Below are 27687 nucleotides of genomic sequence, written 5' to 3' on the forward strand. Positions count from 1 at the left end.
GTTATTACTGGTTTGATTCGATGGCATTTATGATTTGAGGTTTATTTTTTGCATGATTTGTTTAGATACAGCTTAGAACATTGAGTTAATAGTAGGGGAAAGATACGGAAACAAAATGGTCGAACCAGGAAAAAATTGGTGAAGAAATTATTTTTGCACCACTGTGTTCAGAAAAGAGAGCTCTACAACATATGAAAAATCTAAATCTCCATCCCGTTGAGAAATTCCCTTTTTTTCACGTTTTTTGCGCCAATCGTTGTAACATTCACTGACAGCTCACTTATTCCCAGTTCTCTTTTTTAGATGGCTGAGACCGCAGTTTTATGTCCCCTTTGTGAACGTTCAATAGACACCTCAGAATCGTCGGTACTGGCAGAAAAAGGAGCTACGGCGATCAATGAAGCTAGCAAAACGAGAGGTACCAGCATCTCTGTCGAGGCAGGGAACCAAATCCATGTTACTTGCAGAAAGACTTTCACAAACAAAATATACTTGTCGAAAATTGAGAATGAGAGACGACGAACCTTGCAAGAAAAGACGGAAGCAGAAAAAGTGGTACTCCGATCACGGACTCCAAGTTTCAACTTCCAACAGTGTTGCTTTTTCTGCACTTCAAGGATAAATCTCAACACTACCCACAGAAAAGGACACGAGTGGTACAAGGTTCGGACTAAAGACTTTGAAGAGAGCATAAAGGCAGTGTGCAAAAGCCGTGATGATGATTGGTCAAATAACGTTTTCCGCCGAATATGTGCAGTGTCAGACCTGCACGCAGTTGACGCCATTTATCACGCAGCCTGTTCTTCTATGTTTCGATTAAATAAGAGCCTTCCAGCCAGATTTGCGACGCAAGAACTTTTTGGAATAATCGAAGATACTAAGCCAGATAAAAAAAACATCCAAAAAGGGGGAGGCCAGGTCACGATGAAAGATATCAGGCGTTTTTGAAGCTGGCTACTTTTTTCGAAGAAAATGACGAAGAACAGTATACAGTCAGTGAACTTGTTGTTAAAATGGGAGAGCTTTTGAATGGGACAGACCTTGAACCTTACTCTAACAAGTACTTGAAGAGCAAGCTTCTGGAATATTTCAGTGACCAGCTAGTATTTGCAACTATTGAAGGTAAGGCTGACGTGGTGACACTAGAAGAAAAAGCATCAGCGATACTCCAGAATTTTTATTACTTGGACAAAACCGATAACGAAGAGAGTGAGAAAATCAAGCTTATTAGAGCAGCAGCAAAGATTTTCAAAAATGATATCAAAGGACTGCCAGCACAGAAGGAATCATATATGACCGCAAAGCAGATTTCTTCTGGAGAACAGCTGGAAGGCTCTCTACCTGATAGCCTAATGGTATTCTTAGATGGAATATTCGTTGGAACCGATATTTCTTTCAAAGGGCTTGTCATTGGCAATTCCATCGTTCAAGCAGCTCGCCCTCGTGCCATCATTCGTCCACTGCAACTAGGCTTAGCAGTGCAACAGGATCACCATTTCAAGTCCAGATTTCTTATTGACACTTTACACAGCCATGGATTCTGCTCCTCCTATGCTGAAGTCCAGAAATTTAAACGCTGTGCATCAGTCCATGATGAATCTAGCCTTGCAGGAGTTACCTCCGCACATGCTGTGCAGCATGTAGCTGATAATGCAGATCACGATGTTTGCACGATGGACGGAAGAAACATTTTCCATGTGATGGCTCTGCTAGCAACAGTCACGCCTCCTCTCATTAACAGCCGATCACTCATTCCGAGTGTTTAAGTTTCACTAGATTAAGTATCCGAAACAGGAAAATTCCCTATCTACCCTTACCGATTAAGTGAGACTGTACTTACGACGGTGGAATATCATAAGATTCTTGGAAAAATTGACTAAAACCCGTATGCCTCCTTCAATCAGCTCTGGTTAGCTACCGGGTTCCTGAATGTCATTTTCAGTGAAAGCTAATCTTTCACAGAAAAGTGAGCACTGCCACCACTTTCGTACATCCACAAGAACTGCCACCGACTCAGGCAGCAGCGAAGTACCACTCGCTACGTGTCTACTGCCAAGTTCAAATCTGGCTGGGAAACCCAGTAGACCCTTTACGCCTGGGATGGAAACTGCAGGATAACGAAGTTTTTGCGCCAATAAAAACAGATCTCCCTGCCGCTCCGTCTCAGCTGCTGAAAATTATCAAATGCTCGTGTCGTATTGACGGCTGTGATAGTGAAAAGTGTACCTGTAAGAAAAACGGACTTGAGTGTACTAGCCTATAGCCTGCCGGACCTGTAAAGGAAGCTCGTGCAACATTTCGAAGTTTCAAGAAGAAGAACTTAGTGAAGAAGAATAACAGTTAACTGTGATGATGAAAAATCTAGTTCCTACCATTTTGATGATGTGCAATTTTTAAATATTTGAAAAAGAAGATAAAAGCCTTTCTCTGAAAACATTAAGTTAGAACCTACCTTGTCTCATGGTTTTTGGCACTGAGGTTTTTTGTCATTCCTGTTTATTGTTGTTTAGTCTTTTTTTTTCTAAGCCTTTCGTTTACATAGCCAAATAGACTACAAGAACGACAAACTTATTCCGTAGTAGACCTTGATAAACGCCGGTAAGATTTTTTTTCCCCAAAGACACATTTTTTTTTCCCCATTTTTTTTTTTTGCTGATAAATATTTTTCTTTTGGCCAGGTAACGAAATGAGTATCAGAAATGAATTCAGAGCCAAAAGCTGATCTAAAAAGATGTGTAAAAACATTATAGTTTACGTTTTTAATTTTTTTCCCGGTTTTTGAGAAATAAATAAAAAAACATTAAAAAAAAACAATATCGCATCGAGCTAGAGATTTAGATTTTTGATATGTTGTTAAGCATTTTTTTCCGGTCCGGATGGTGAAGAAACCATTTCTGTACCAATTTTTTCCTGGTCAAAACTTATTTTTCTCCTACTATAAAGGATAAGACTGTTTTATATTTCATATTGTCCAGACTTTTTTTCAGTATATAACTAAATTTCTGAGCGGAATTTTAAAGATACATGGGCGAACAATAGACTAGACACCCTATTCGACACTGACGGTCTCAATTTTATAATAAAAAATCATAGGAGTAGCCGGTGATGTGGTTTGGCATTTTACGCAAGGTTGGTTTTTGATGTTAGGGTACTTCTTCTGTTCCATATGATCTTCCACCTCTTCCTATGGACCCGCTTGGTGAGTCTCGTGTATTTGCTGAAGTAATGACAAGTCATTTTTCCCCAATAGGAGCTTAAGTTAAATTAGAATATTAATAAACTAGCCAAAGATCCGTATCTTTGCCTAGCCTCCCTCAATTCCAACAGGCTTTCAGCCCTCGGACGCTTGTTATTATGGCATCAATTAAATCACTGGGATGATAAATAAACAGACAGGCGGACACCTGACTATTTGATTTTATAATACAAACTCAATTGTTTATCAATCTGCCCCGTGATTTGCAGATAAACTACGTATTCAAGCTAGAAACTTGAATTTTTTTGCAAATAACCCTTGAACAGTGAAAATGCAAACTAGGCTTTAAAGATTCAAAAAATTTCTTTGCATACACTGGAAATATGACATCATGAAGAAAATTACATTGGCATAAGTTTAATATTTGAATACTATCTAAAGTATGTGATTTTTTTCAAGCCAAAAAGTATTCAAAGGAGCCAACACATAACCGCTTAGTACAGTATAGACAGATAACACCACTTCCAGTATTTCCGGTCACAAAAGCTAATTATTGTTAATTAGTAACTGGAAGAAGTAGGGAAGAATTTGTGAATTTAGGTAAAGTTCCATCTTGCTCCAACTTCACTCTTCAGTGTCTCTTTAGCAAGCATGAAGTATTCTTTGAAATGCTTCATTTTGGGGCCTATTTAAAAGGCCCAGTTTCGGAAGAACAGAATGTCTTGCTTTTTCTTCACTGGACTAATACCACCTTCTCATGTAATGTTTATGGTCTATTGCAGTGTATGAAAGAGATAGCGATAGAGGACAGAGACCATTATATTGGCTACTCATTCTGCAATGTTTACGCTCTAAAAAAAAAAAAAAAAAAAAAATCCCATTTGAGCTTAAAACGACAGATTGAATATCGGTGCAAAAGCCTTAATATTGAGTATTATTACAAATATCTGTATAGATAATAGCGGCAGTTCTAGTGGATTAGCCCTGGCAACAAAACTACTAAATCGAACCATGTATAGTGCATTATTATACTAAAGACTAAATGAAAAACAATCCAAAATAACATGCGAATAAATTATTAGTATTTAATGGCTAGAAATGTTATTTGACATTGTAATAATGGCTTTTTGCTTAAACGCGTTGAGATAAAAAAAATTGTTTTTGTGTAAATCGCTTTTTTGGATTTGTATGGTTCTAAAAGACTTAAATAGACGTAATTATTCAAATAAGTATTCCCAGTCTTTTTCCAGGTCCGCAACCCAAACAGCACAACAATCTTGCGCACACTTCAGAATTGGCTGCAAGATTTTGTTGAAATATCTTACTATTATCTATATTTACTCGTTTCGATTAATGGTATATGAATCTTTCTCGTACTGCCATGAGTGCTCTGTCGCCCGGTCAGGATCTACTTACCTGTATTTATAGTGGGCAAATCGATATGAATTGAAGTTCAACACTATGGTATTCAATGGCTATCAGTAGGTAAAGTCGCTAGAAAAAAGTTAATGGCTATGAACGGTAAGTAAAGAGTGACTGAAATTCTAAAAACCAGATTTTGATAGCATTACACGCATCAAAATAAACTATGGTGTTCAGCTAATCCTCCCCCCCCCTCCCGAAAAATTCACCTCCATGAAAAATTCTCCTATAGACAATCCCCACGGAGAATCCTCTCCCGGTAAAGTAAAACCTGCGAATAATTCCTCACTCTCTCCTAAGGCAATTACCCCCCCCCCCCGAGTAAAATTGAATAGCCAAAGGGAAAATAAAACAAATAAAAAAAATGAAGAAAAGAGGGGATATTGCAATATTCTAGCTACATTCCAAATATTCCCCTGGTCAGGTCCCTCAATCGAAAGGCTAGTGCAGTTAGACAGTCCGTTACCGTTTCAATTACCCTTCCAACTTCTAAGGTCGACGTCGATATCTCTGACCTTCTCCAAAAAGATAACAGGGAGCAGTTAATACTTTTGACTGCTGTAAAGGAGATTCTCAACGTTGCTCATTTTTGGAACAGTTTCGGAACGATCACTGGTTAACAGATGGGAGCTTTATATTGCCTCATAGCTGTTTTATCAACACTACACTAGCTACGCTCTTCTTGATAGTAACACTGTTTCTTGCCTTTTCGTCCTTCGTCCCAATAAATCCCAGGCCCAATACACCCGCCTCTTGGGAGACATCAGAGCCATAGGACCACTCTTTTCCCCAGTCAGCGATGGTATATTTTGAAGCAGCATCGATTAAGGTCTTAAAGTTGACGTTTCCTACAGAGAAGATAAAATGTTGTTCGTCCACCCGTATCAGAGCGTCTACAGGAAAGTTCAGTCACTCAGGCACCAGGAGGGAGAAAGAAGTGACATTGAGTTTTCTCTGCAGGCTCAGATATAACCAGCTCTGGCATTTCTTCCTACTAGCGACATTGTGTGAACTTTCGAAGATCTCCAGGAGGAGCTTGATAGTGATTTTATGCTCTTGGATGCCAGGTTCCATTAGCTGCAACCATTTTAACTTACGGAAGTTCTTGAAAATTATGAAGCCCAAAAAGAGCTATATCAGTACTGCTGTTGCTCAGTTAACCCCCCCCCCCACTCCAACAAACATATGGTAGAAATTAATCTTAGTATTTTTCCAAAGTATGACCTCCAGGCCCCTTACCATTTCTGAAAGCCATTATATATATCATTTATAGATAATTATTTTATTTCGGCATAATACCCAATACTTTTTTGTGACCAGGGTTTGTAGCTTTTTAAAAACTTTCTTTACTTAAACTGTTCCTTACTTATTCGAAATAAGGAGTTCTGTCCAAATTAAAATTGCTTGGTTCTGACTTGGAGTTCGGCTCCATGTTATTTAAATAAACATTAAAAATACAATACACCTTAGTTCCTTCGGAGCCACTGGTGGCACAGAGGGCGTCGTCGAAGCCTCTTCACTCACCCAGAACCGGTGTTGCAGCAATAACGTCTCCCCATTCAAGTAGTAGTAAGGCGTCAGCCGTCCTCAGATCCCGATCAAAAGTTAACGGCAAAGTGTTCTTTGGACGACCTCATCTTCTTTTGCCGTTTGGTTTCCAATTGTAGAGTGTCCGAGAAAGGCGGCCTTCTTTCATATGTACACTTCTTTTTCCTTAGAAGCACAGTAATTAGAGGCTGCCCGTTCTACTGCTGACTTCAAAGTTACCGAATTACTGAGTCTCTGTTGCCAGCTTACATTCAGAATTCTCTTCAGGCACATATTTTCGAATGCAAGGGTTCTCTTTTCAAGCTGTTGGTTCATTTTCCAGCACTCACTAGTGTAGAGCAGTATGGATAGCACATGGCTGACAAAATGTACTATAGATGTCGGCACCAGACCAAGTCCATGGGAAGTAATTATTCATACTTCTTAGTCCTTCATCTCTGTAGCCTTCATCTCTGTGCGCTTCCATCATAGAGTGACCCTTCTACGGTTACCAATAATTTCATATTTAAAAATTTTTTCCTTTAACCTTTATCTTACCCCGCTATGAAAACTCAGCCCCCCCCCCCCCAAAAAAAAAACGAAAAAAAGAACTAAAAAAAAGTATATACTGTATATTCTACACCATTTATTCTGCCTGTATTTTAGAACAAAGGTAGAATATACCATAATCCCTTCTTTTCATCATTATTTTGTCGTAATTTCATTTTAGCAGCTCAAGTTCACATCTAGGGGAATTTTCTGGGGGGTAATTGTCTGTGAGGGGAATTGACAATGGGAGGGGGGGTCTGGGGAGAAATTTTATATGTGAGGAATTTTCTGTGTGGAACTGGGTTTCCGGGAGGGGGGTGGATTAAGGTAGAACCATAATCTATATTTTATGTTGATTCCTTGTCGAAAGTGATAAGAATAAGAAAGTTCTCATAGTTTTAAAAAACAGAGGGTAAATATCCTCAAAACATGAAGGGACGATCTTAATGAAAGTTACATCATCAAAACCACCATGAAGGAAAACCCCTGAGTAAGATTTTCCTGCATCTATCAACAAACATGCAAATATCGTATTTTTCCAAAATTGGAGTTCTTTATTTCTTTTCATCAGTGGCTACCGTATTGAACTACTAAACAGCCAAATACCAGGAAAGGAGTCACTGAAACAAAAACCTAAAATTCTGGGGTCCTTCTTAAGCAGGAAAAAAACAGGAACACACAATATGCCAATTTCTAACAATTTGTGTGACAAATCGAAACATTTTGTTGCAAATAGGAATAAAACGCTACCAAATTAAAATTTTGACATAGTTGGTAATTGCAAAGCTAATATTGCAATTTCTTAGTCTCAGAATTCATACTCCTGTACGTTGGCAAATTTGTCCCTCAACATGTTTCAGGGTACCAAACGTGGTTCACAACCCTCATTCGTGTAGCACATCGTTTTCGCTATTTTGTAACATTGTTCTCAACAAGATGGCACTGGAACTACTCTTTTCAGAAATTGGACCACTACTCACAAATTCAAACCACTATTATCTTGAAAGTTTGATTATATGATTTTTTACATATAAATTATTTTTTTTATTTTCTTTATCGGTTCTTTATACTTTTCAATACAGCCTTGCTTTCCAATAGAATGAAAGCGTAACTTTCTATATATACAAATTTTTGCAATAGATTTAGCCATTTGCAACTTTCAATAATAAGCAGACATTGTCATTATGTGAGCATAAGACAGAATATCTAATAAGATTTGCTGTCTGTTTTGCTGTCTGTATTTGTCTAGATTTGCTCTCTCCTCCAATGTATGAAACCCGAAACAAACAGAAATTAAAATTAATGATCATAGCAAACATAAAGATAACAGGTGCAAATATAGATGAATAAATAAATCTTAAACAAGTAAAAATTAAACTGAATATTCAAGTCAAACTTAAAATGAACACAAATTACTAAAAACAGGAGTTTGGATAAAGTCCCCTTCGCCTTCCCCTAACCGTCAACGTCTATAGCCTACCGCGTCATTTGCGCTTTACTGAAAAAGAATTATACTATAAACATATTTTTTTTATATTTAGAACTTTGAAAAATAAAACGAAAATTAAGCGAAAAAAAATATTTGTAACATAGTTCTTTTTCAGTAAAGTGCAAATAACGCTGTCGGCTTTAGACTTGTATGATAAAGGGAGGGGGAATGGGGCTTTATCTGAACACCTGTTTTTAGAAAATTTTTGTTCGTTTTAAGTTTGACTTGAATATTCACTTTAATCTTTACTCGTTTAAAGATCTATTTATTCATCTATATTTGCATATATTATCTTTATGTTTGCTATGATGGTTATTTTAGTTTCTGTTGGTTCTGGGTTTCATATATATTCTTTAATAGTAATTTCTAATCGTTTTAATTTGAACTATTATAGGAATTTATTTCTCATGGTCTCCAGTTTAATAAGGCTCTTTACTTTTCTTTGAAAAACTTCTTTTTATGGAGTTTTTTTTCAATTAATTTTGGTAAAAAGAAAGGCTGAGTATCTCTTAACACAATAATCATAGTAGCAATTCAGTCAAAGGTACTCTTAGCCTGATTGAAATATTTTCTTAGCAGACATAATATGAATTACTTTATGTATGCCTTTTCATGAATTTTTGAGTAGGTGTTTCCCTTTGTAGATGTGATAATTTAATCACATCTAATTTTACGTTCTAATTTTACATCTCACATCTAATTTTACGGTCTCATTTATTAAACGTTCCTAATTTTAAATTTCTTTTCCCAGAAAAGGAGGTAAACTCCTTTTCTGGTCGAAGTCCAAGACTGAGAGTATCCTTTTAGACGTAGCCAGCATTCACAATAGTAAATAAGCCAGGGGAAGGTGCTTTTGGCTGGATTGGAGTATTTTCTAAGCCCCTTACCTTAGACCTTAGTTCCTCCAACGCCATCCAGGACGCATAGGGCATCAGTGAGACTCCACCATTCTTCTCGAAGCTGGGCAGCGGCTAATACATCCGCCCAGTCTAGGACAATAGCAGTGTTTATTGTTGATCGGTCTTTTTCGTACGTCCGGCGTAGAGTATTCATTGGCCTGCCTCTGCGTCTTGATCCCCCTGGATTCCATTGGAATGTCATCTTCGGTAGTCTACTGTCCGGCATGCGTAATACGTGACCAAGAAAGCGCCAGCGTCTATACTTGAATACTTCTGTGACGGGTGGTTGCATGGTGCGGGTTCGTATTTGTTCGTTGGTAACTCAGTGGTACCAGCGGACGTGCAACAGTCGTCGGAGACAGTAATTCTTAGGGGTTAGCAGACGTTTGTCTAGAGTTTGGCCGTGTTTCCAGGTTTTACATGAGTAAAGTAGTATGCTCATCACTTTGTTGTTGAAGAGTCTCATTTTGAGCATCAATGAGAATTTTGGAAATTTCCATATTGAAGAGAACCAATTCAAGGCAGTCTGTGCCATCCCAATTCTGGTCTGGACCTCTTTAGCTATGCTGCTTCTCTCTCTTAACTATACTGCCAAGGTATCGAAAGCATGATACTTGCTCGACTCTTTCGCCCTTATGGAAGATCTCAAGAGGTTGATCGCTGTAAACAGCCATACATTTCGTCTTCTTTACGCTAACGTGTAGTCCCACTTTTTCGGCTAAGACTGTTACACGGTTAAAGAATTCTTGCAGGCTAGCAAGAATTTTCTAAGCAGACATATTCTAAATCTTTTCATGAATTTCTGGGTCATTATTTCCTACGGTTGATATGGTGCTTTAATAGCTATCAAATGCTGACGTATTAGAAATTCCGGTCAAGCTGATCCTCTAAGAGACACCTTCTTCTCTATTTGTAAACCATCGCAATTTATTTTACTTTTTGGAATTATTTAGAGAATTTTTTTTTCTCATGGCAACCCATTTCTATTTTTGGAGAGAAGTAGAGAATAAAAACTACACCCAAAGGAAAAATCCAGAAAATATCTGCAAATCTAGGCACAAATTCCTTGATAAGACCTGCTACTATAGGAGTACCTCTAGCACTTTTTGTACATTAAAAGGGAGCAATATAAAAAGAGAAAATGGTAATTTTCGAAACTTTATAATGCAAATGTTAAACTTAACGTATGGAGTTGAGGGGGGGGGGCTTCCTAATAAACAGTATAACCCCGTAGATGATAATGTAAACAGTCAGAAGATACTTTTTAAGCATTGAATTCAATTCACAGATTGTGCCTTTAAAGTAAAGGTTCAAAGTCCCTTATGAGAAATAGGAACTTTGTTAATGCAAGATTTCTTTAGTAATTTGGAAAGGGCATTAGTACTTTGAATTTCCGTTCGAACCAGCCCTCTCCCAATACTGTATTACAACTGTACGAACACTACAGTAAAAAAGCCCAAAAAGAGCAGAACAACACATACATAGATTCGATGATGATCCTTCTCAGGATAAAAAAACATGCCCCTTTCAAATGAAAAAATAGCGATGCTAGAAATTGAAACAAATATAATCACATGTACATGGGGGCACGAATTGGAATTGGAATTAACGGCACGAATTGGAATTAACGTTTTTTTATGTACAGTCGCAATTCGTCTAGAAGATCTATCTTCAATGAAAGTAAGCATAATAAATATACTTCACTGCGGACATTTATAAAAGTCACATTATCTAACATAACTTAGCATTAAATAGTATTTTTACCTTCATATTACTAATACTGTGATATGACTAGACCGTTTGAGCAGACACACACAATATCCTGAAAGAGAAAAAAGAACAATTAGGAAAATGCGTAAATTAAAGTCAGCACTTTCTCTTCAACTGATAATATCTAGCACTTGTAAAATGAACGAACTGTGTCTCGAACACATATTGAAAAAGTAATTTGTACACATTAAAGGAATTTTTCTTCCAGCATTTTTTTTTCTAAGAACCTCCTTCCGTTCAGCCTAATCATCCCGTTTCATAATACATGTAGCCAAATAATGTTAGCTAATCTATTACAGGACTCCCAAAAACTCAGGTGGCCTCACTCCAGGGGACACAGAATAGAATTAATAGGGCAAGCTTTGCCTATGCTAGGATGAAACCCCTAGGACAGATTGGAAAGAATAAAAGGCATTTCGGGCATCCTAGATGTGCATGGTACCGAAAAAAATATGTCAAAGACGAGGGGGGCTAAGACGGTGGGGTATCTATGGCTATAGTAAAAATCCTATGAATATTGACTGGTTCAGGGAGGCCGCTCCAATCAGAATTTGACAAATGTGCTAAAGCTTAATAACTTTGAACAAATCCAACGGATTATTGGTCGTGAGATCTACCAAATTTAGCCCAGGCTGTTGACCGGAGATTTTAGAATAAAGCCTCGTACATTTTTGGTAATCTCAAGAAATTCACGTAACATTTGAGGCCCCTCCCCTCCCATTCCTCAAAGCTTTACCCGTGCTTGCGACAAAAATATGAGGGACACGCTAAATTTATTTATAAATGCCGCTGTTAAACGTTTTGTCAATGCAACATTATGTTTCTGTCACAGCGCTGTTTTCCAAGTGCCAAATTTCTCTGATTTTTAACACTACTTCCTTACCTTTACGAGAGATTGGGCTTGAATTATTCAGCTGGCTTCTGGATACAAATAACACATCGTTTTTATTTAATTTTTAATTTTTTTGCGCATTAAAACCACTCTAAGTTCATTCGAATCTAGATAAAAAATATTTACATATTGGTCCTCTACCTTCTACAACGGCCACGCGCATGTCAAAGTTTCCGAGAGGGGACAACATTCTAGGGAAAGGACACAACTTCGAAAAAACAAACAGAAATAGACGAATTAAATGGAAAATAAAAGAAAATATCGAGGTCAAGGAGACGAACCCCTCTCTTGCGTGCCTAACTGACTACTACGAATACTGCTACAAAGTTGTCAAAGCGTTCAGTCTCACGAGGCCAACAACTGACGAATGTCCCTCGTATGTTCCCTCCAGTTTACTTCTGCCACTTTTTAAAGCGTAATAAAGAGACTTAAAAAAAGTCAAAGCTCTTCAAAATGGATTCTGATGCCTTTACTTTCGTCAATTGAATCTTTATTTTAATGTTCTAAATAAGCAAAATCATTAATTTTAAATGTACTCATTAAGAGTAATTTATATATATATTTTTTTTAATAATCTCAGGAAAAGGCGAGAAGCCTTGCTAAGAAGCGTACGAACTAGGTAAAAAAATATACCATCAAATTCAATGAATAGATAACCCTTGGGTGGAAATTTCTAACCCTATCTGTAAAAATGCCGAATTTTTCATTTTTCAGGTAAGGAATGCATGTTTACTTGTTGGCGTTTTCTCCATGGGTGATCGCATCGAAGCAATTGTCATATAATGCAAAGGGCTTATTCGAACCGAGATATAAAGCCTTTTTTCAATAAAAAGAGATCGCAAGATAGCAAATCGTCATTTTTGTGTCACTTAAAAATCAACTCGGCCCTGATAGTTATGCAGTTAAATAGCCTTTCAGTTTGTTTACATAAGAATAAAACTAACATTGCAGCATGGAATTGCTCCTTTATTCAATAGCTTCATTTTAGGTTGGTAATCTTCAACCTGAGAGTGAGATTCAATCATACAAAATTTAAGTCATTCAACAAGCTTCAAACTTAAAAAAAAAAAAATAACAACTTCCTAAACGTCACTTCATCACCAGTTCATAAGACTATGGGTGTCCAGTTCATAAGACAAACACCCGTTAGCAGAGCTTGATGAAAAAAATTTCTAGTATAATCAAAACGATTAAAGAAAAAAATCTGCCAAAACTTATGAAGTTTTTTGTAGTTTAAATTTTTTCCACTTTTTGCTAATATTAAACAAGCGATTTTTATGAAGACATGAGACATTCTATAGGAGTGATTCTCATGATTGATTGATTCCTGTTGTAAGCATAATATGAAAGCTCGAAAAGTATAGTGAAACTGGAAAGTTAGAAGGAGATTTCAAGTCCAAAATCATTGCTCTATTTGAAACTTATCTAAGCTTTAAAATTCTAAGACAACAAAATAGCGAAATTACGGAATAAGAATCCACCCAAACAGTGACATCAATTCCCGAAAATTTAGGGTTAGGGGCAAAATATTTTTTTTTCTATGGCGGCAAAATTATCATTTTCTTCAACTTTTTTCAATGAAAATACCCAAAAAGGCATTTTTCAATAAAAATAAACCTAAAAAATATATTTTTCAAAATCTAGGGAGGGGGAACACGCCCCCCCCCCCGCAATTGACACCGCTACGTCCAACAGCCTTATTGCAAAATAAAGGCGATACATGAAATTAAATTTTGAATCTCCTTGTCACATACACCATATCATTCAGTAGTTGGTCAACTGGAGGATCAACACGGAGGATCGAACCCAAAAACAGATACTCAAAGTATTCAGCTGATTCAATTTGAAGTTTAGAACCAAATACTCATTTCATTTTTAACGATTAGCTATAACTAAATAAATCAGGCCAGTGCACAGAGGAGGATGGATCATGACAACAAATTTTATGATTCTTAAGATAGTGCCAATTTTTCCGAGCATTTTTCTTTTGTGGAGTTGTCATACCATCTCAAAACATATTATACATCAAAAACCTTATTTTTCCATGCGTCTACTTTCTTATTCTCATATTTGTGCTCCCACAAGCGATGTTATATATCCAACTACTCCAACCATTACCTCCTTTACAGTTAGGCATCTTTATATCTTTCTCTTTACATACTGAAAAACGCTGAAATATATTTTCCCTTTGCAATACCACCGAGGCATTGCTTATCACTACTGCAAAACGTTGAAAATAACAACAGAGACATCGATCAAATTATTTTAATGAACCTTACAGTCAATTACAATAACTTTCATATTTACACACTATATCTAAAACACAGCCTACCAATATAAGAAACAACTTATGATAATTCACTAATATTAGTCCCTCCTTTTCTCACCATCATCATTGGTTACCCAACTTTAGTAATTAACCACGTGACCAAAAACACATTACGTATGAAGCTAAGAGAGGAAAGGAAATAATAAATGAAAAATAAAACCAAAAAAGGGTGAGAAAACGAGGATTTTGTCAGCCCACCAAGTCGTCCTCAGTGCAAAAAAAAAAAAAAAAAAAAAAAAAAAAAAAAAAAAAAAAAAAAAAAAAAAAGCTTGATCGCTGAGCAAAATAAAACTTCATTCTTTTACGTGTAAATAAACAGAAAAAAGAAGAAGAAAAACTTAAATTACGAAAGGGTTAAAACGAGTCCTATTTATTAGCTGATAAATCCCAACAACCAACAACTTTAAAGCCTTGTTTTGAATTCCAGGACTGCAAATACTCGAAAGATTATTATAAATATCACCTGCATAATAATGACAAATAATGAAGCAGTATTGGTAGGCTGTAAAGACCAACGTTGCCACTAACTAATATATGCTATTTTCTTTATCTTTTGGGAGATTCTTCTTCATCCTCAATAATTTCACCGCTGAAGTCTTTTGCTTTTGTTGTTTCCTGCATAAGTTCATATAGCTGCAACGCTTGTTCATCTCGAAAATTTTGAAGTAAACTTTCATCTAAGTGCTGTCCAATGGGTACTCCCGTTTTTAAACCTTTTAGACCAAGCTGTTTGGCCAATGTTATCGCGTAATTCTATAAGGAAATAAAGAAGTTTACAAGCGCTAATGTAATTTCTTTGATGAAAAGAAAGTAAATATCAGCAATGTAAGACGCCTGATATAACTTCAAATTTGATCTCGCTAAGTAACCAGTATAGAGAAAACTTTATTTTGTCTAAATAAAACAGAAAATAAAAACTTTTTAATGTTCTTTAAGGTCCTATTCATCAATTGGTTCGCTGAGAGGGGCATTGGTGTAAATTTTGTAAACCTTAAGTAAAATGAACTGAGTTTTTTTTGTCAAAGCCGTTTTTTGAATTCGCAAAATTATTCCTTAAAAAGCGTTAAACTGTTAGCCTCACCTTCCAAAAATAGATTCAACGGTATGCATTATCCTCTACAGAACAAACTAAAGACTATAACAAAAAGCGATTCAATCCTAAAACAAATTAAATAATTTTGTGCCAAGTGTCTTCAGCAAAGGGCAAAACAAAGGGCAAATGGAAAAGTGATAGTGCTGTATCAAATGTTCACATCTTTGATAGTGGTTTCCTTCTACTACATACTTAGTGCTAAAACATTTGACCAATGAGGAAAAAAACGAGCATTTTATTTTCTCTAGATGATTGGATTTGATGCTATTAATTATTCCAGACACCACTCTTGGCACGGGAATACAACTATAGACATAGAGACAAATTCTGTATGCCACGCTGTCTGTTTGACATATTTTTAGGTCAGCTTTCATAAGAAAACCTGTGAGGTTAGGTCCAAAGTGGTGAAAACCCCTGAACAAGAGATAAGATACCTAAAAAAGAAAAAGAAAAATCTTATCAGCAAATTAAGCATATGTAAGTCCAGCCCTACTACACTTTACCTCAGATAATATTTTTTATTATTGGTCAAAGGGTGTGAGAAAACTAAACATTAGGGCCCAACCGATATTACCGGGCCAATATGAGGGTCAGTGTCATAAACGGTTATCAGAAAAAGAATATCGGTTGTCGGCCGATATATCTAATTTTTATTTTATGCACAACTTGTCCAGAAGATGGCACCATATTTCCTCAGGCATTTTTGCTTGCCCAGTCCATGGGGGCAAAACTATTAGCTAAGTCTGACCATGGTGGAGAGAGAAGCACAGGTGATTCAATGAAGTTCAAGTATATTTGTTGTCAATACTTGTCAAAACACAGCCGATGTTTTGCAATGTTCAAAATGTGTGATGACTTCAAAAACTTACACCCTCTACCAAAAAAGCTAAAAAGAATACAATAAACCATAGATTTTTGTTTAATGAATGTTCACTTGCTTGGGTGAAAGATCCAAAATTCAATCGGTCAAAACTATGGTATCCAGTCAGGAGCGCAGCTAAGGGGGAGAGGGAGTACTTTAAGAAGGGGCGGAGCCCCAATGTGTCACTGCCGCGTGTGGAAATTTAGCTTATGTGTCCGCATTTGCCAGCATACTCGACGATTTTGTCAAAATATTCTTTAAATCCCTCCTCCAAACTTAAAACTCTAGCTGCATCCTTTTATCCAGTGTGCTTTACGCTTCTTTTAATAAGATTGGCATGTATTTGTGTTTATGTAACTAAACCGGCTTCTTTGATTAATTTTTGTTTTCTTATTTGTCACTTCCGCAAATATCTGCCATTTCTTTTGTGTGCTCAGAAGCTGCTGATCAGAAAAAGTAAAGAAAATCAAAGAAGTCTTGTAAATAGCCTAAGTTTTGGAATCCAAAGTGAATTATTGAGGCTGTTCTTTGGTGTGTAATAGACCAGGGAGAAACATGTGAGTATGAACATGGGCAGAGAGTGGGGGGGGGGTGTTAAACATAGGGTAATTTTTTTTCGGAGTGGAATTTATCGGTATCGTATCGGTACGCTACTGATATATTAGTATTGGATCCCAAAAATCTATATGGGTTGGACCCTACTAAGCATCCTATCTGCCTTCTTTTTATGATCAAGTTGGTCTTTTTATTGCAGAAAGTTGATACAGCGGATTTGAGAATAAAAACAACATTCAAAATAAACACTTATATATTAACGTTTAAAGAGGAGGCTTGTCACACTTTCAACCCCTGATTTATTCAGAAGGTGGCGCAGCACTTTCTAATTTTTCAAGAAACAGCAACATATTTGCTGCAGGAAAAAAAAATTGTTAAGATTTCATTGTGCAAAAAATTTACAAAATTAGGTTTTGATTTGGTAAACAATTATGAGGTTCACAGATCTACTCCCCTCCCCCTTCCTCGCCCAATAAACAAGTAGTCGGAGATACCAAAAACGGTTATAGGTACTCTGCTAATATTTAGGTTAATTATGTTTCAACATGATTAAGTTTAAAATATTGGGCTACTATTTTATAAGGGTCAAATCCTTGGAAAGTTTAGGGCAAGGGCACAATCAAAAATGCATAGTGGGGCTAAATTTTTAATTTCTCCAAGCCCCACATAGTAACTTAAGCCTTTGATGCCTTCCTAAGTGCAGACTTACTTGAAAAATATGTGAAAAGACAAAGATTGGTACAGCTTTCCAGCAAAAATAAAAAATTATCTTCTAAAGAAATAAAATTCAGAAATTAAATAAAAATTAAATTACTTGTCTTCCTTAACTAGAAATTCAGTTAGGGGGAGAAAAGGGCAAGGGACTAAAACCCAAAACATTGGCTAGATGGCTCAAGCACATTATTAAAACTTTGAAATTTTTTTTTAGCAAGATAAAACTTAGCTAATATACAATATTCCAGCATTTTCCAGCAACAAGCTAAACCTCGTAATTTTACTTGACATTTAAGACTTATTATTCTGCCACAAGAGCCCCAGTCTAGTTTCAGAACCCTCATCATGTGTGCAGGCATGTTTAGTTAATTCATGCAAGGTGATCTTCGAGGAAAGTAATACTATACTTACTGTCCATTCTTTCATAAACAAGGTTGCTTCAGATTCATTACACTGTTTGTGTCTTTTGAATTCATCTTTGACATATATGTCACCGATAGCTTTGGCACTTAAAGGTAAACCTCGGTGAAGTTTTAGGATTGTTTTGTACAGTAATCGTACTCTTTGAACATTACTTGTAGCAATTGAAGAAGTCATACCACAAACTCAAAGCTGAAAGATAGAAATATTATTGTGCTACACCGTACCTACACACATGAATGTGGGGGGGGGGCGAGTAGCCAAAATACATGTTGAAAACAACTAATAGCCAAAAGTACACTTTTTTCTTGTATACCCCCTTCGAAAAAAGTACCAGACCACCTCCCCCCCCCCACCGCCGCGGAGTCGGATCTTTCTGCACCTATGTTAAAGTAATAAATTGCATATGTATCATTCACAGTCTATTCAAGTGTTAATGTATGTTTAAAAGGGGTTAAGCAGATTAGTAATTGTCATATCATAGCACCCTAAACAGAATAGACAAAACTGGTCATGAAGTGAAAAAGATTTGCTAAGCAGGTTGCATCATTAGAGCCAATTCAGCTCATTTGAGGCCATGAATGAGACAAAAAACTTTTAAGTACTCTATCTCAAAGAAAATCCAAAATAATTTCACTTTCTACATCCGTAAATGAAATCCTGCTATTTAGGTTTTCAGAAAAATTTTACATTTTTTTTTTTTTTTTAGCAAATCAGACCTCAAACCAAACTATTTTGCTCTTTTGAAAATCTCTAAAAATGATAGATTTGTATCCTCTATCCCTGCCATTGAAAATACACTTGGATAAACCATTGCATAAACTTCAAAAGTATGCACCTTTGGTTTTTTTGCAACGACGCTCTTTTGCATTTTTATTTGAGAAACTTGTTAAGCAATAGTACAGAATATTCCAAAAGATGCGAGAGGCTAAAACACCAACTTAACCCTTGCAGATTATGCTAAAATTTAATTTTATACCAGTGTTTCCATATCTAAAAACTATCACTATCTGTTAATAACTGCCAGTTCCCAAAAAAGAGGGAGCTATCTTCCTTTTTGTACCTATATTGCATGCTAAACCCAAATTTTTCTTCCAAACAAAGGGATTTTAGGAGGTGAATGCGTCCCCAATATTGATGCAAAAGACCCCTCATGGGATGTTTTAAAATTTAGGCATCAGAATGTGCTCTTTGCAGCTTTACCCCCCCCCCCCATCAATAAAAATATCTACTGACCTACCCCCTAATAGTTAGTGCGAAACTATGTGATACTCTGAAACTGTTAGTATGTCTCTGTATGAACGGTATATATAGAAAGGTTCATTTCCCATTGACTGAATATATGTTCGGCGACACATATGGCAGCGCATGGCAGCATGGCTTCTGAAACTGGGAAACTACATAAGTAATTTTGATGATTTTGAGCTATAGAAAACTATTTTCGAATTTGATGGAATAATCTATTGAGAAAATGCTTGGAAGCAGTTTTTTGAAGCAATCAAAGACACTGTTATTAGTTCTATAAAGATATATTTAAAGTAAAGAAGATTTTTAAACTCCTAGAAGCAAAAAAATTAGAAGTAAAAAAATTACCAATGATGACATCTCTATAAAACCAGTGTCAAGTTTATATTTTGTCAAATTTTGCCAAAGTGAACAACAGCAAAGATTTTAAATAGCTCCTACCTTTGAATGAATGAATTATCTCCTAACATAACGTTTACCAGGAACAAGTGAATGCTGCAGATCACAACTTACCAAGATATTGCTTCTTCATAGAATGGTTTTCAAAGTTCGAACTTCAAGAAAAAAAAATGAAGATATAAGCCCCATTAGCTCATAAGCCAAACCAGAAAAAAAAATGCTCTGAAAGTTACAAAAACTCAACAGTAAGACTATAGTTGAGGAGAGGGAACTTAAATCCTAAGCACCATCAGGAATTTGGATCTTTGTAGAAGACTTTAAAAATAAGTCATTGTTGTGCCTTGTATGAATCTAAAGTCACATTTATTTTCTCAGTATTCTCTTATCTAAAATAAATGGATAATAATAAAAATAACTTTGGTTCAGTAATGTTGAATTATAGAGCTTCCCTGAAACGGGAAGATTTACAAAAAAAAAACAGCTAATGCTTTCTAAAATCAAAATCCATGGAGAAAAACAAATTACTCTTGATATGATACAAAGCCTAATTTAGAGAATATTACAATACAAATGACCAATATTCAACTACCATAGATTGTCTAATATATAACATTGCTGAAGCTATTAATCCATTTACAAAGACGGATTCAGAAAAAAAGGTTTGGATCTAGAAACGCATTTTCAAGATCCCAATTCAAACGCTTTTATTTGTGCTAATCTAGAAGTTAATTGAAAGTAAAAAAGCACAATGGTGATGTTGTGTTTTAAATTCAGTGGGCATCACTTGATTTAACAACCATCTTCACCCAAGGAGTAGATTACAAGAAGACGGGGAACAATGCATCCCAATGAGTGTGTATTTAAAACACAAGGAAGACGGGTGTGTAGTGGGGATATTCAAATTTCAATAGGGAACTCCTGAAAAGTAAAAAGGATTCACAAAAACCATCAGAAAATGTTTCCAAAACTAAACACAACTTTTGAAGAGATCCCTGGTACTGATTTTATTTGTAGAATCATCTCATTTATACAAATACTGGTGAGGGCAGAGCTAGTAAAACTCTGTGGCCTGTCACAAGTAGTCCACAAGAGACTGTGGACCACATCACCTATGCTAGTAACCAGTGGCATCAGTGCAGGCACTTGTGGTGCTAGAACACAAATACTGGTGCCAGCATTGGCTGTACTACAAATACTGACAGCAGCGGTTGTCAGAGAACAAATTGACGGTATCAGAATCCAGCAGTCCCAGTCCCTAAATTACCTTGGTATCACGTATGGCCAGACGCCTAGGTCAACTAGAGGCTTGTTGGCTGAATCAGACTGTAAATCTATCCGCTCAGCATATGGAAAAGCTGTCAAATGCAAGTGGTCATTTAATCGACTTATTAAGTCAAAACTATTCAACGCCGTCGTCTCTCCTGCCATCTGGTACATATCAACCTTGTGAGTAATGTTGTCCCTCACCGAGCGTCGAAAAATACGAACCACGTACTACAGATTTACAAAATTTTTGCTGGGACTTCCACTGAGATTTTCTAACACGGAGATCTCATCCATATATGGAATCCTTGATCCATCAACCAAGGTGATTGATCTAGAACGGAGAGCCTCAAGACGATCCCTCAGTAAACTATACGACTCACCGCTGACTCAACTGTTTCTGTGAATGAAATACCTGTATTTAATTTTTAGTGTTGAACATGTTTTTCTTCTTTTTTTGTTTCATTTTGTACTCCGCTTTTTTTTTCTCCATTTCTCCATTGTAAGCGGGCATAAATAAATATATGTATATACTGGCAGCAATGGTTGTAAGGATATGAATACTGGTGGCAGCTACAGACTACCAACACTATTGGAACACGAGTAGTGAATCGAATATGCGTTTCTGAAGGTTTGGGCTAATTTTGCTTATCGTAGCCTATGTAAATTGCACAAAGAAACACATAATTAAAAAACCATCTTGTTTAGTTGAAACATTTCTTGAGCTTGGCTTTATCTAGGAAAACGCATTACATCAGCAATAGTGACTTGATTAGAAAAATGTAATAATAAGAGAAAAACAAAACATCAACCATCTTTGGCAGAGTGATGATCCAATTTGGAGAATAGAACGATATCAAGTTGAATTAATTGGACAATTGAGTTTGGGTGTGAATTGAGACTGTAAGGGTGGAATCTCTCTATATAAGAGGCAACGCTATAGCGTTGCCTATAGTAAAAACCATACGGCTCCAATGTTTTATTAATTTTTTTCCCATAGGCACTTCATATGGAAGGGGTCGTCGTAAAACCTTCAAAGGGGGCTCATTTGATTGGAAATCGAGAGTTCTAGCGCCCTTTTTAAGGGTGAAGTGATTAAAAGGCAACTAACATCCCTTCCACGCCCACCATTTCCACAAACACATCCAATCAAAATTTTGAGATAACCATTTTGTTCAAGTAGTTGATTTCCAGATAGAAATTATGTTTTTGAGGAGGACAATTCCCCCCAGGGCATAACTTACAACCCGTGCCCTGAGGGGCATATAAGGTTTTATAGAAAGCTTTGTCGTAGAAACTTCGAAATGGACTCATTCGGTTGGAAATTCAAAGGGCTAGTGCCCTTTTTAATAGTCAAAAGTGAGTGGAGGGCAACTAACCCCCCTCTCACGCCCAACTTTTCCCGAAACACACCCAATCAAAATTTTCAGATAGCCATTTTGTTAAACGTAGTTGAGAATTCTGGAAATTGGTTCATTGAGGATGACCTCCCCCCTCCCACAGCCCTCAGGGCAAGGGTTGTAAGTTTTGCCCTGTGGACATATAAGGTTTTTATAGAAGAAGTTGTCGTAGAAACTTTAAAAAGGGCTCATTCGATCGGAAATTTAAATGCCTAGTGCCCTTTTTAATAGTCGAAAGTGATTGGAAGGCAACTAACACCCCTTCCACGCCCACCATTTCTCCAAACACATCCAATAAAAATTTTTAGATAGCCATTTTGTTCAAAGTAGTTGAAAGTTCTGGAAATTATATCTTTGAGCAGAACACTTCCCCCACATTCTTCAGGGCAAGGGTTATAAGTTATTTCCTGGGGGCATATATGATTCTTCTGGAAGGAATGCTCGTACAAACTTCAGAGAGGGCTAATTTGATTGGAAATTGAAAGTTCTAGTTAACTTTTTAAGCGTCAAAAGATATCGGGCGGTAACCAGCCCCCCTCCCTCCAACCCTTTCTTCCCAAATGCATCGGATAAAATTTTTGACATAGCTATTTTGCTAAGAATAGTTTCAAAGATCATATAACAAAAACGCCGGTTTCGACACCCCCCCCCCCCAGGGCCCGGGGGCAGGCGTTGTAAGTTATGCCCTGGGGGATACATGGTTCTTATGGAAAGGACTATTGTATAAACTTCAAAAAGGGCTCATTTGATTGGAAACTGAAAGTTCTAGTTCACTTTTTAGGAGTAAAAAGAGATTGGAGGGCACATAGCCCCCGCCTCCACGCCCTTTTTTCCTCAAACCCATTCGACAACAATTTTAAGATAGCCATTTGTTTTTTAAATAGTTTTAAAACCATGTAACGAAAACTCCGGGGTCGACACAGCTCCCCAGGGCCCAAGGGCAGGCGTTGTAAGTTATGCCCTGGGGGAATATATAGTTCTTATGGAAGGGATTCAATTAAAAACTTCAGGCAGGGCTAATTTGATTGAAAATTGAAAGTTCTAGTTCAGTTTTTGAGATTCAAAAGAGATTAGTGGGCAACTAGTCCCCCCATGCTCCTTTTTCCCCAAATGCGTCCGATAAAAAAATTGAGATAGCCATTAAGTTAAAAATTGCCCAAAAGTCAGATAACAAAAACTCAGGTGTCGACACAAACCCCCACGGCGCGGGGGCAGGCGTTGCAAGTTATACCCTGGGGTATATATGGTTCTTATAAAAGGGATGCTCGTATAAACTTCAGAGAGGGCTCATTTGATTGGAAATTGAATGTTCGAGCTCGCTTTTTAATAGTCAAAAGATATCCGAGGGCACCTAGCCCCCCCCCCCACCTTCTTTTTCCAAACCTATCTGATGAAAATTTTAAGATAGACATTTTGTTAAAAATAGTTCAATGGTCGGATAAGAAAAGCTCTGGTGTCAATACAAACTCCCAGGGCCTAGGGGAACGCGTTTTAAGTTATGCCCTAAATACATGTATGGTTCTTATGAAAAGGATGCTTGTATAAAATTCATAGAGGAATTTTGATTGGAAATTGAAAGTTCTAGTTCACTTTTTAAGAGTCAAGACAGTTAAGGGCAACTAGCCCCCCCCACCCCCTCCCACGCCCTTTTTTCCATTCATCCGCTCCAAATTTTGAGACAGCCAGTTTTTTGAAAATTGTTCAAAAATTAGATAACAAAAACTCTGGTGTCAACACAACTCCCCAGGGCCCGGGGGGTTGGCGTTGTGAGTGTTGTCCTGGGGGCGAATACGGTTCTTATGAAAGGGATGCTCGTAGAAACTTCAGAGAGGCCTCATTTGATTGGAAATTCAAAGTTCTAGTTCACTTTTTAAGAGTCGAAAGATATCCTAGCGCAACTAGCCCCCCCCCCCTACACCCTTTTTTTCCCAGGCCCATCCGATAAAATTTTTAAAATAGGCACTTCATTAAAAATAGTTCAAAGGTCGGATAAGAAAAATTCCTGTGTCGACGCAACCCCCCAGGGCCCGGAGACAGACGTTATGAGTAATGTTCTGGGCGCATATATAGTTCTTATGGAAGGGATGCTCGTATAAACTTCGGAGAGGGCTCATTAGATTGGAAATTGAAAGTTCTTGTTCACTTTTTAAGAGTCAAAAGAGATCGGAGGGCAACTGGCCCCCCCCCCCTCCACGCTCTAAATGTATCACATAAAAGCTTTAGATAGCAATTTTGTTAAAAATAGTTCGAAGTTCAGATAACAAAAACTCCGGTGTCGACACAGCCCTCCAGGGCCCGGGGATAGGCGTCGTAAATGCCCTGGGGGCATATATGGTTGTTATGGGAGGGATGGTCGTATAAAATTCATAGGGGGCTCATTTGATTGGCGATTGAAAGTTGTAGTTGACTTTTTAAGAGTCAAAAGTGATTGAAGGGCAGCTAGCTTCCCCCCACACTCATTTATTTTTTTCCCATAGGCACTTCATACAGAAGGGGTCGTCGTATAAACTTCAAAGGGGGCTCATTCGATTGGAAATTGAAAGTTCTAGTTCACTTTTTAATAGTCAAAAGAGATTGGAGGGCACCTAGCCCCCACTCCACGCCCTTTTTCCTCAAACCCATCCGATAAGAAATTTGAGATAGCCATTTTTTAAATAGTTTTAAGACCATATAACAAAAACTCCGGGGTCGACACAGCTCCCCAGGACCCGAGGGCAGGCGTTGTAAATTATGCCCTGGGGCATATATGGTTCTTATGAAAGGGATGCTCGTATAAACTTCAGAGAAGGCTCATTTGATTGGAAATTGAAAGTTCGAGCTCACTTTTTAATAGTCAAAAGAGATCCCAGGGCGACTAGCCCCCCCCCACGCTTTCTTTTTCCAAACCCAAACCCATCTGATACAAATTTTGAGATAGACATTTTGTTAAAAATAGTTCAAAGGTCGGATAAGAAAAACTCCGGTGTCAAAATACAACCCCCCAGGATCAAGGGGAAGGTGTTCTACGTTATGCCTTAAAGGCATGTATGGTTCTTATGAAAGGGATGTTCGTACAAACTTCATAGAGCGCTCAATTGATTGGAATTGAATTTTTAAGAATCAAGAGAGTTAAGTGTTACTAGCCCCCCCCCCCACACATGCCCTTTTTTCCATCCGTCTGCTCCAAAGGGCCCGGGGGGTAGGCGTTGGAAGTGTTGTCCTGGAACGTATATGGTTTTAATGAAAAGGATGCACGTAGAAACTTCAGAGATTTGATTGGAAATTGAAAGTTCTAGTTCACTTTTTAAGATTCAAAAGATATCCTAGGGCAACTAGCCCCCCCCCCCCACACACCCTTTTTTCCCCGGGCCCATTCGATAAAATTTTTAAAATAGCCATTTCATTAAAAATAGTTCAAAGGTCAGACAAGAAAAACTCCAGTGGCGACGCAAGCTCCTGGGCCCGGAGGCAGCCGTTATGAGTAATGTTCTGGGGTCATAAATAGTTACTATGGAAGGGATGCTCGTATAAACTTCGGAGAGGGCTCATTTGATTGGACATTAAAAGTTCTTGTTCACTTTTCAAGAGTCAAAAGAGATCGAATGGCAACTAGCCCCCTCCCCCCTAACCACGCCCCAAATGCATCAGATAAAAATTTTGAGATAGACATTTTGTTAGAAATAGTTCGAAGTTCAGATAAGAAAAACCCTGCTGTCGACACAACCCCCCCAGGGCCACGGGCAGGCGTTGTAAGTATTGCTCTGGGGGCATATATGGTTCTTAGGGAAGGTATGGTCGTATAAACTTCGGAGAGGGCTCATTTGATTGGAAATTGAAAGTTCTAGTTCCCTTTTAAAGAGTCAAAAGATATCGGAGGGCAACTCTCCACGCCCTATTTTTCTCAAACCCATACGATAAGAACAATGAGAAAGCCATTTTTTTCAAAATGGTTCAAAGATCATATAAAGGAAACTCCGGGGTCGACACAACCCCCCAGCGCCCAGAGGCAGGCGTTGTAAGTAATGCTCCGGGGGCATATATATTTCTTATGGAAGGGATACTCGTATAAACTTCGGAGAGGGCTCATAAAATTTGAAGCTGGAAGTTCACGTTCACTTTTTAAGAGTAAAAAGAGATCGGAGGGCCACTAGCCCCCCCCCCTCTCCACGTCTTTTTTTCGTCAAACCCATTTGATAAGAACTTTTGAGAAAGCAATTTTTTTCAAAATAGTTCAAAGATTATTTAACGAAAACTCCGGGGTCAACAAAACCCCCCAGAGCCCGGGGTAGGCCTTGTAAGTTATCCACAACAGCTGTTGTGGATAGGATGCTCGTATAAACTTCAGAGAGGGCTCATTTGATTGGAAACTGAAAGTTCTAGTTCAGGTTTTAAGAGTCAAAAGCGATCAGAGGATAACTATCCCCCACGCCCCTTTTCCCCCAGATGCATCTCCTTTCCCCCAAATAACACCAAATTGAATATTTGATGTATAATGATATCAATTCTTGAAAGATCCATCAGTTCAAGAAGTTATTTCACTGTAATTTTATTTTTATTTTCAATTCTGTAAGAACCGGAAAAGAAAATATTTGTAATATAATTCGTTTTCAGTTAAGCGCCAATGACGCAGTAGGCTTTTGGTTTTTATTTACAGTTAAGGAAGGGGGCAGCATCCAAACTCTTGTTTGTAGTGAAACTATATTCGTCTTGACCAACTTTAGAAAGAGATAATAAATTAAACTGAATATTTGATGTATAATGATATTAATTGCTGAAAGCTCATCAGTTCAAAATTTTACTGTAATTTTAATGTTTATTTTCAATATTAAGTACAAAAGGGAATATTCTTCATAAAATTCGTTTTCAGTAGAGCACCATAAAAGCAGTAGGTTTTAGACTTTTACAGTGAGAGAAAGAGGCGATACCCAAACTCTTGTTTGTAGTGATTTTTGTTCGTTTCAAGCTTGATATGTCTATTTAGTTTAACTTTGACTTGTTTTAAGATTTATTAATTCATTTACATTAATATATATTGTATGTTTGTTTGCATTGGTTGTTCATTTAATTTCTGTTTGTTTTAAGTTTCATTTATACTTCAACAGCAACATATTTTTTTCGTTTTAAGTTTGATTTTCATATTCAATCTAATCATTACTCGCTTTAAGATATATTTATTCATTTATATTATTACTTGTTGTATGTTTTTGCTATGATTGTTTATTTAATTTATGTTCGTTTTGGGTTTCATTTATTCTTTAATAGTAATTTCTGGTCGTTTGGAGTTTGAATTTTAACAGGTATTTGTATCTTCTGAGCTTTAGTTTAAAATGGTCTTTACTTTTCTTTGAAAAACTTTTTTTTCGGAAAGTTTTTTTTAAATTAATTTTTGTTCGTTTTTGATCGCAAAAGTTTCAAGTTTTTAAAATTCCTTATTTCAAAATCAAACATTTTAAAAAAAGACCAAGTTTTCATCAAAGTATTAAAACTGGTATCAAAGTATCAATATCAAAGTGAAAAATCAGTTTGTGTCAACCTCGGAGTTTTTATTATCTGATGTTTGAACTATTTTTAGTCAAATGGGTATCTCGAAATTTTTATCGGATGGGTCTGAGGAAAAAAGGTTGTGGGTGGGGGGCTAAGTGCCCTTCGGTCTCTTTTGACTCTTTAAAAGGGAATTAGAACTT

The 27687-nt window shown here is 37.1% G+C and overlaps 2 protein-coding genes across 4 annotated transcripts in view; both read right to left on the minus strand.

Moving 5' to 3' along the window:
* sel (canopy family protein seele) overlaps positions 1-27687 on the minus strand; it is a 130206-nt gene that overhangs the window by 72892 nt on the left and 29627 nt on the right. Inside the window, exon 2 of the mRNA XM_089094469.1 lies at positions 10847-10904. Within this exon, the coding sequence (XP_088950595.1) occupies positions 10847-10852 (6 nt within the window). The 5' untranslated portion in view covers positions 10853-10904. The remainder of the gene's footprint in view (positions 1-10846; positions 10905-27687) is intronic.
* Positions 13996-27687, minus strand: part of Sdhaf3 (Succinate dehydrogenase assembly factor 3) — a 43302-nt gene continuing 29610 nt past the window's right edge. The window contains exons 1-3 of one of the 3 annotated variants that reach the window (XM_089094471.1): positions 19404-19516; positions 17709-17909; positions 13996-14826 (exon numbers count right to left, since the gene is read on the minus strand). In XM_089094471.1, coding sequence (XP_088950597.1) covers positions 14620-14826; positions 17709-17894 — 393 coding nt within the window. In that variant the 5' untranslated portion in view covers positions 17895-17909; positions 19404-19516 and the 3' untranslated portion in view covers positions 13996-14619. Of the gene's footprint in view, positions 14827-17708; positions 17910-19403; positions 19517-27687 lie in introns of those variants that run through there. The other 2 variants (XM_089094472.1, XM_089094470.1) reach the window with 2 other exon arrangements.

This window comes from Artemia sp. Qi Xiang Cuo, chromosome 9 (assembly GCF_049724085.1).
Source record: "Artemia sp. Qi Xiang Cuo chromosome 9, ASM4972408v1, whole genome shotgun sequence".
Taxonomy (NCBI): domain Eukaryota; kingdom Metazoa; phylum Arthropoda; class Branchiopoda; order Anostraca; family Artemiidae; genus Artemia; species Artemia sp. Qi Xiang Cuo.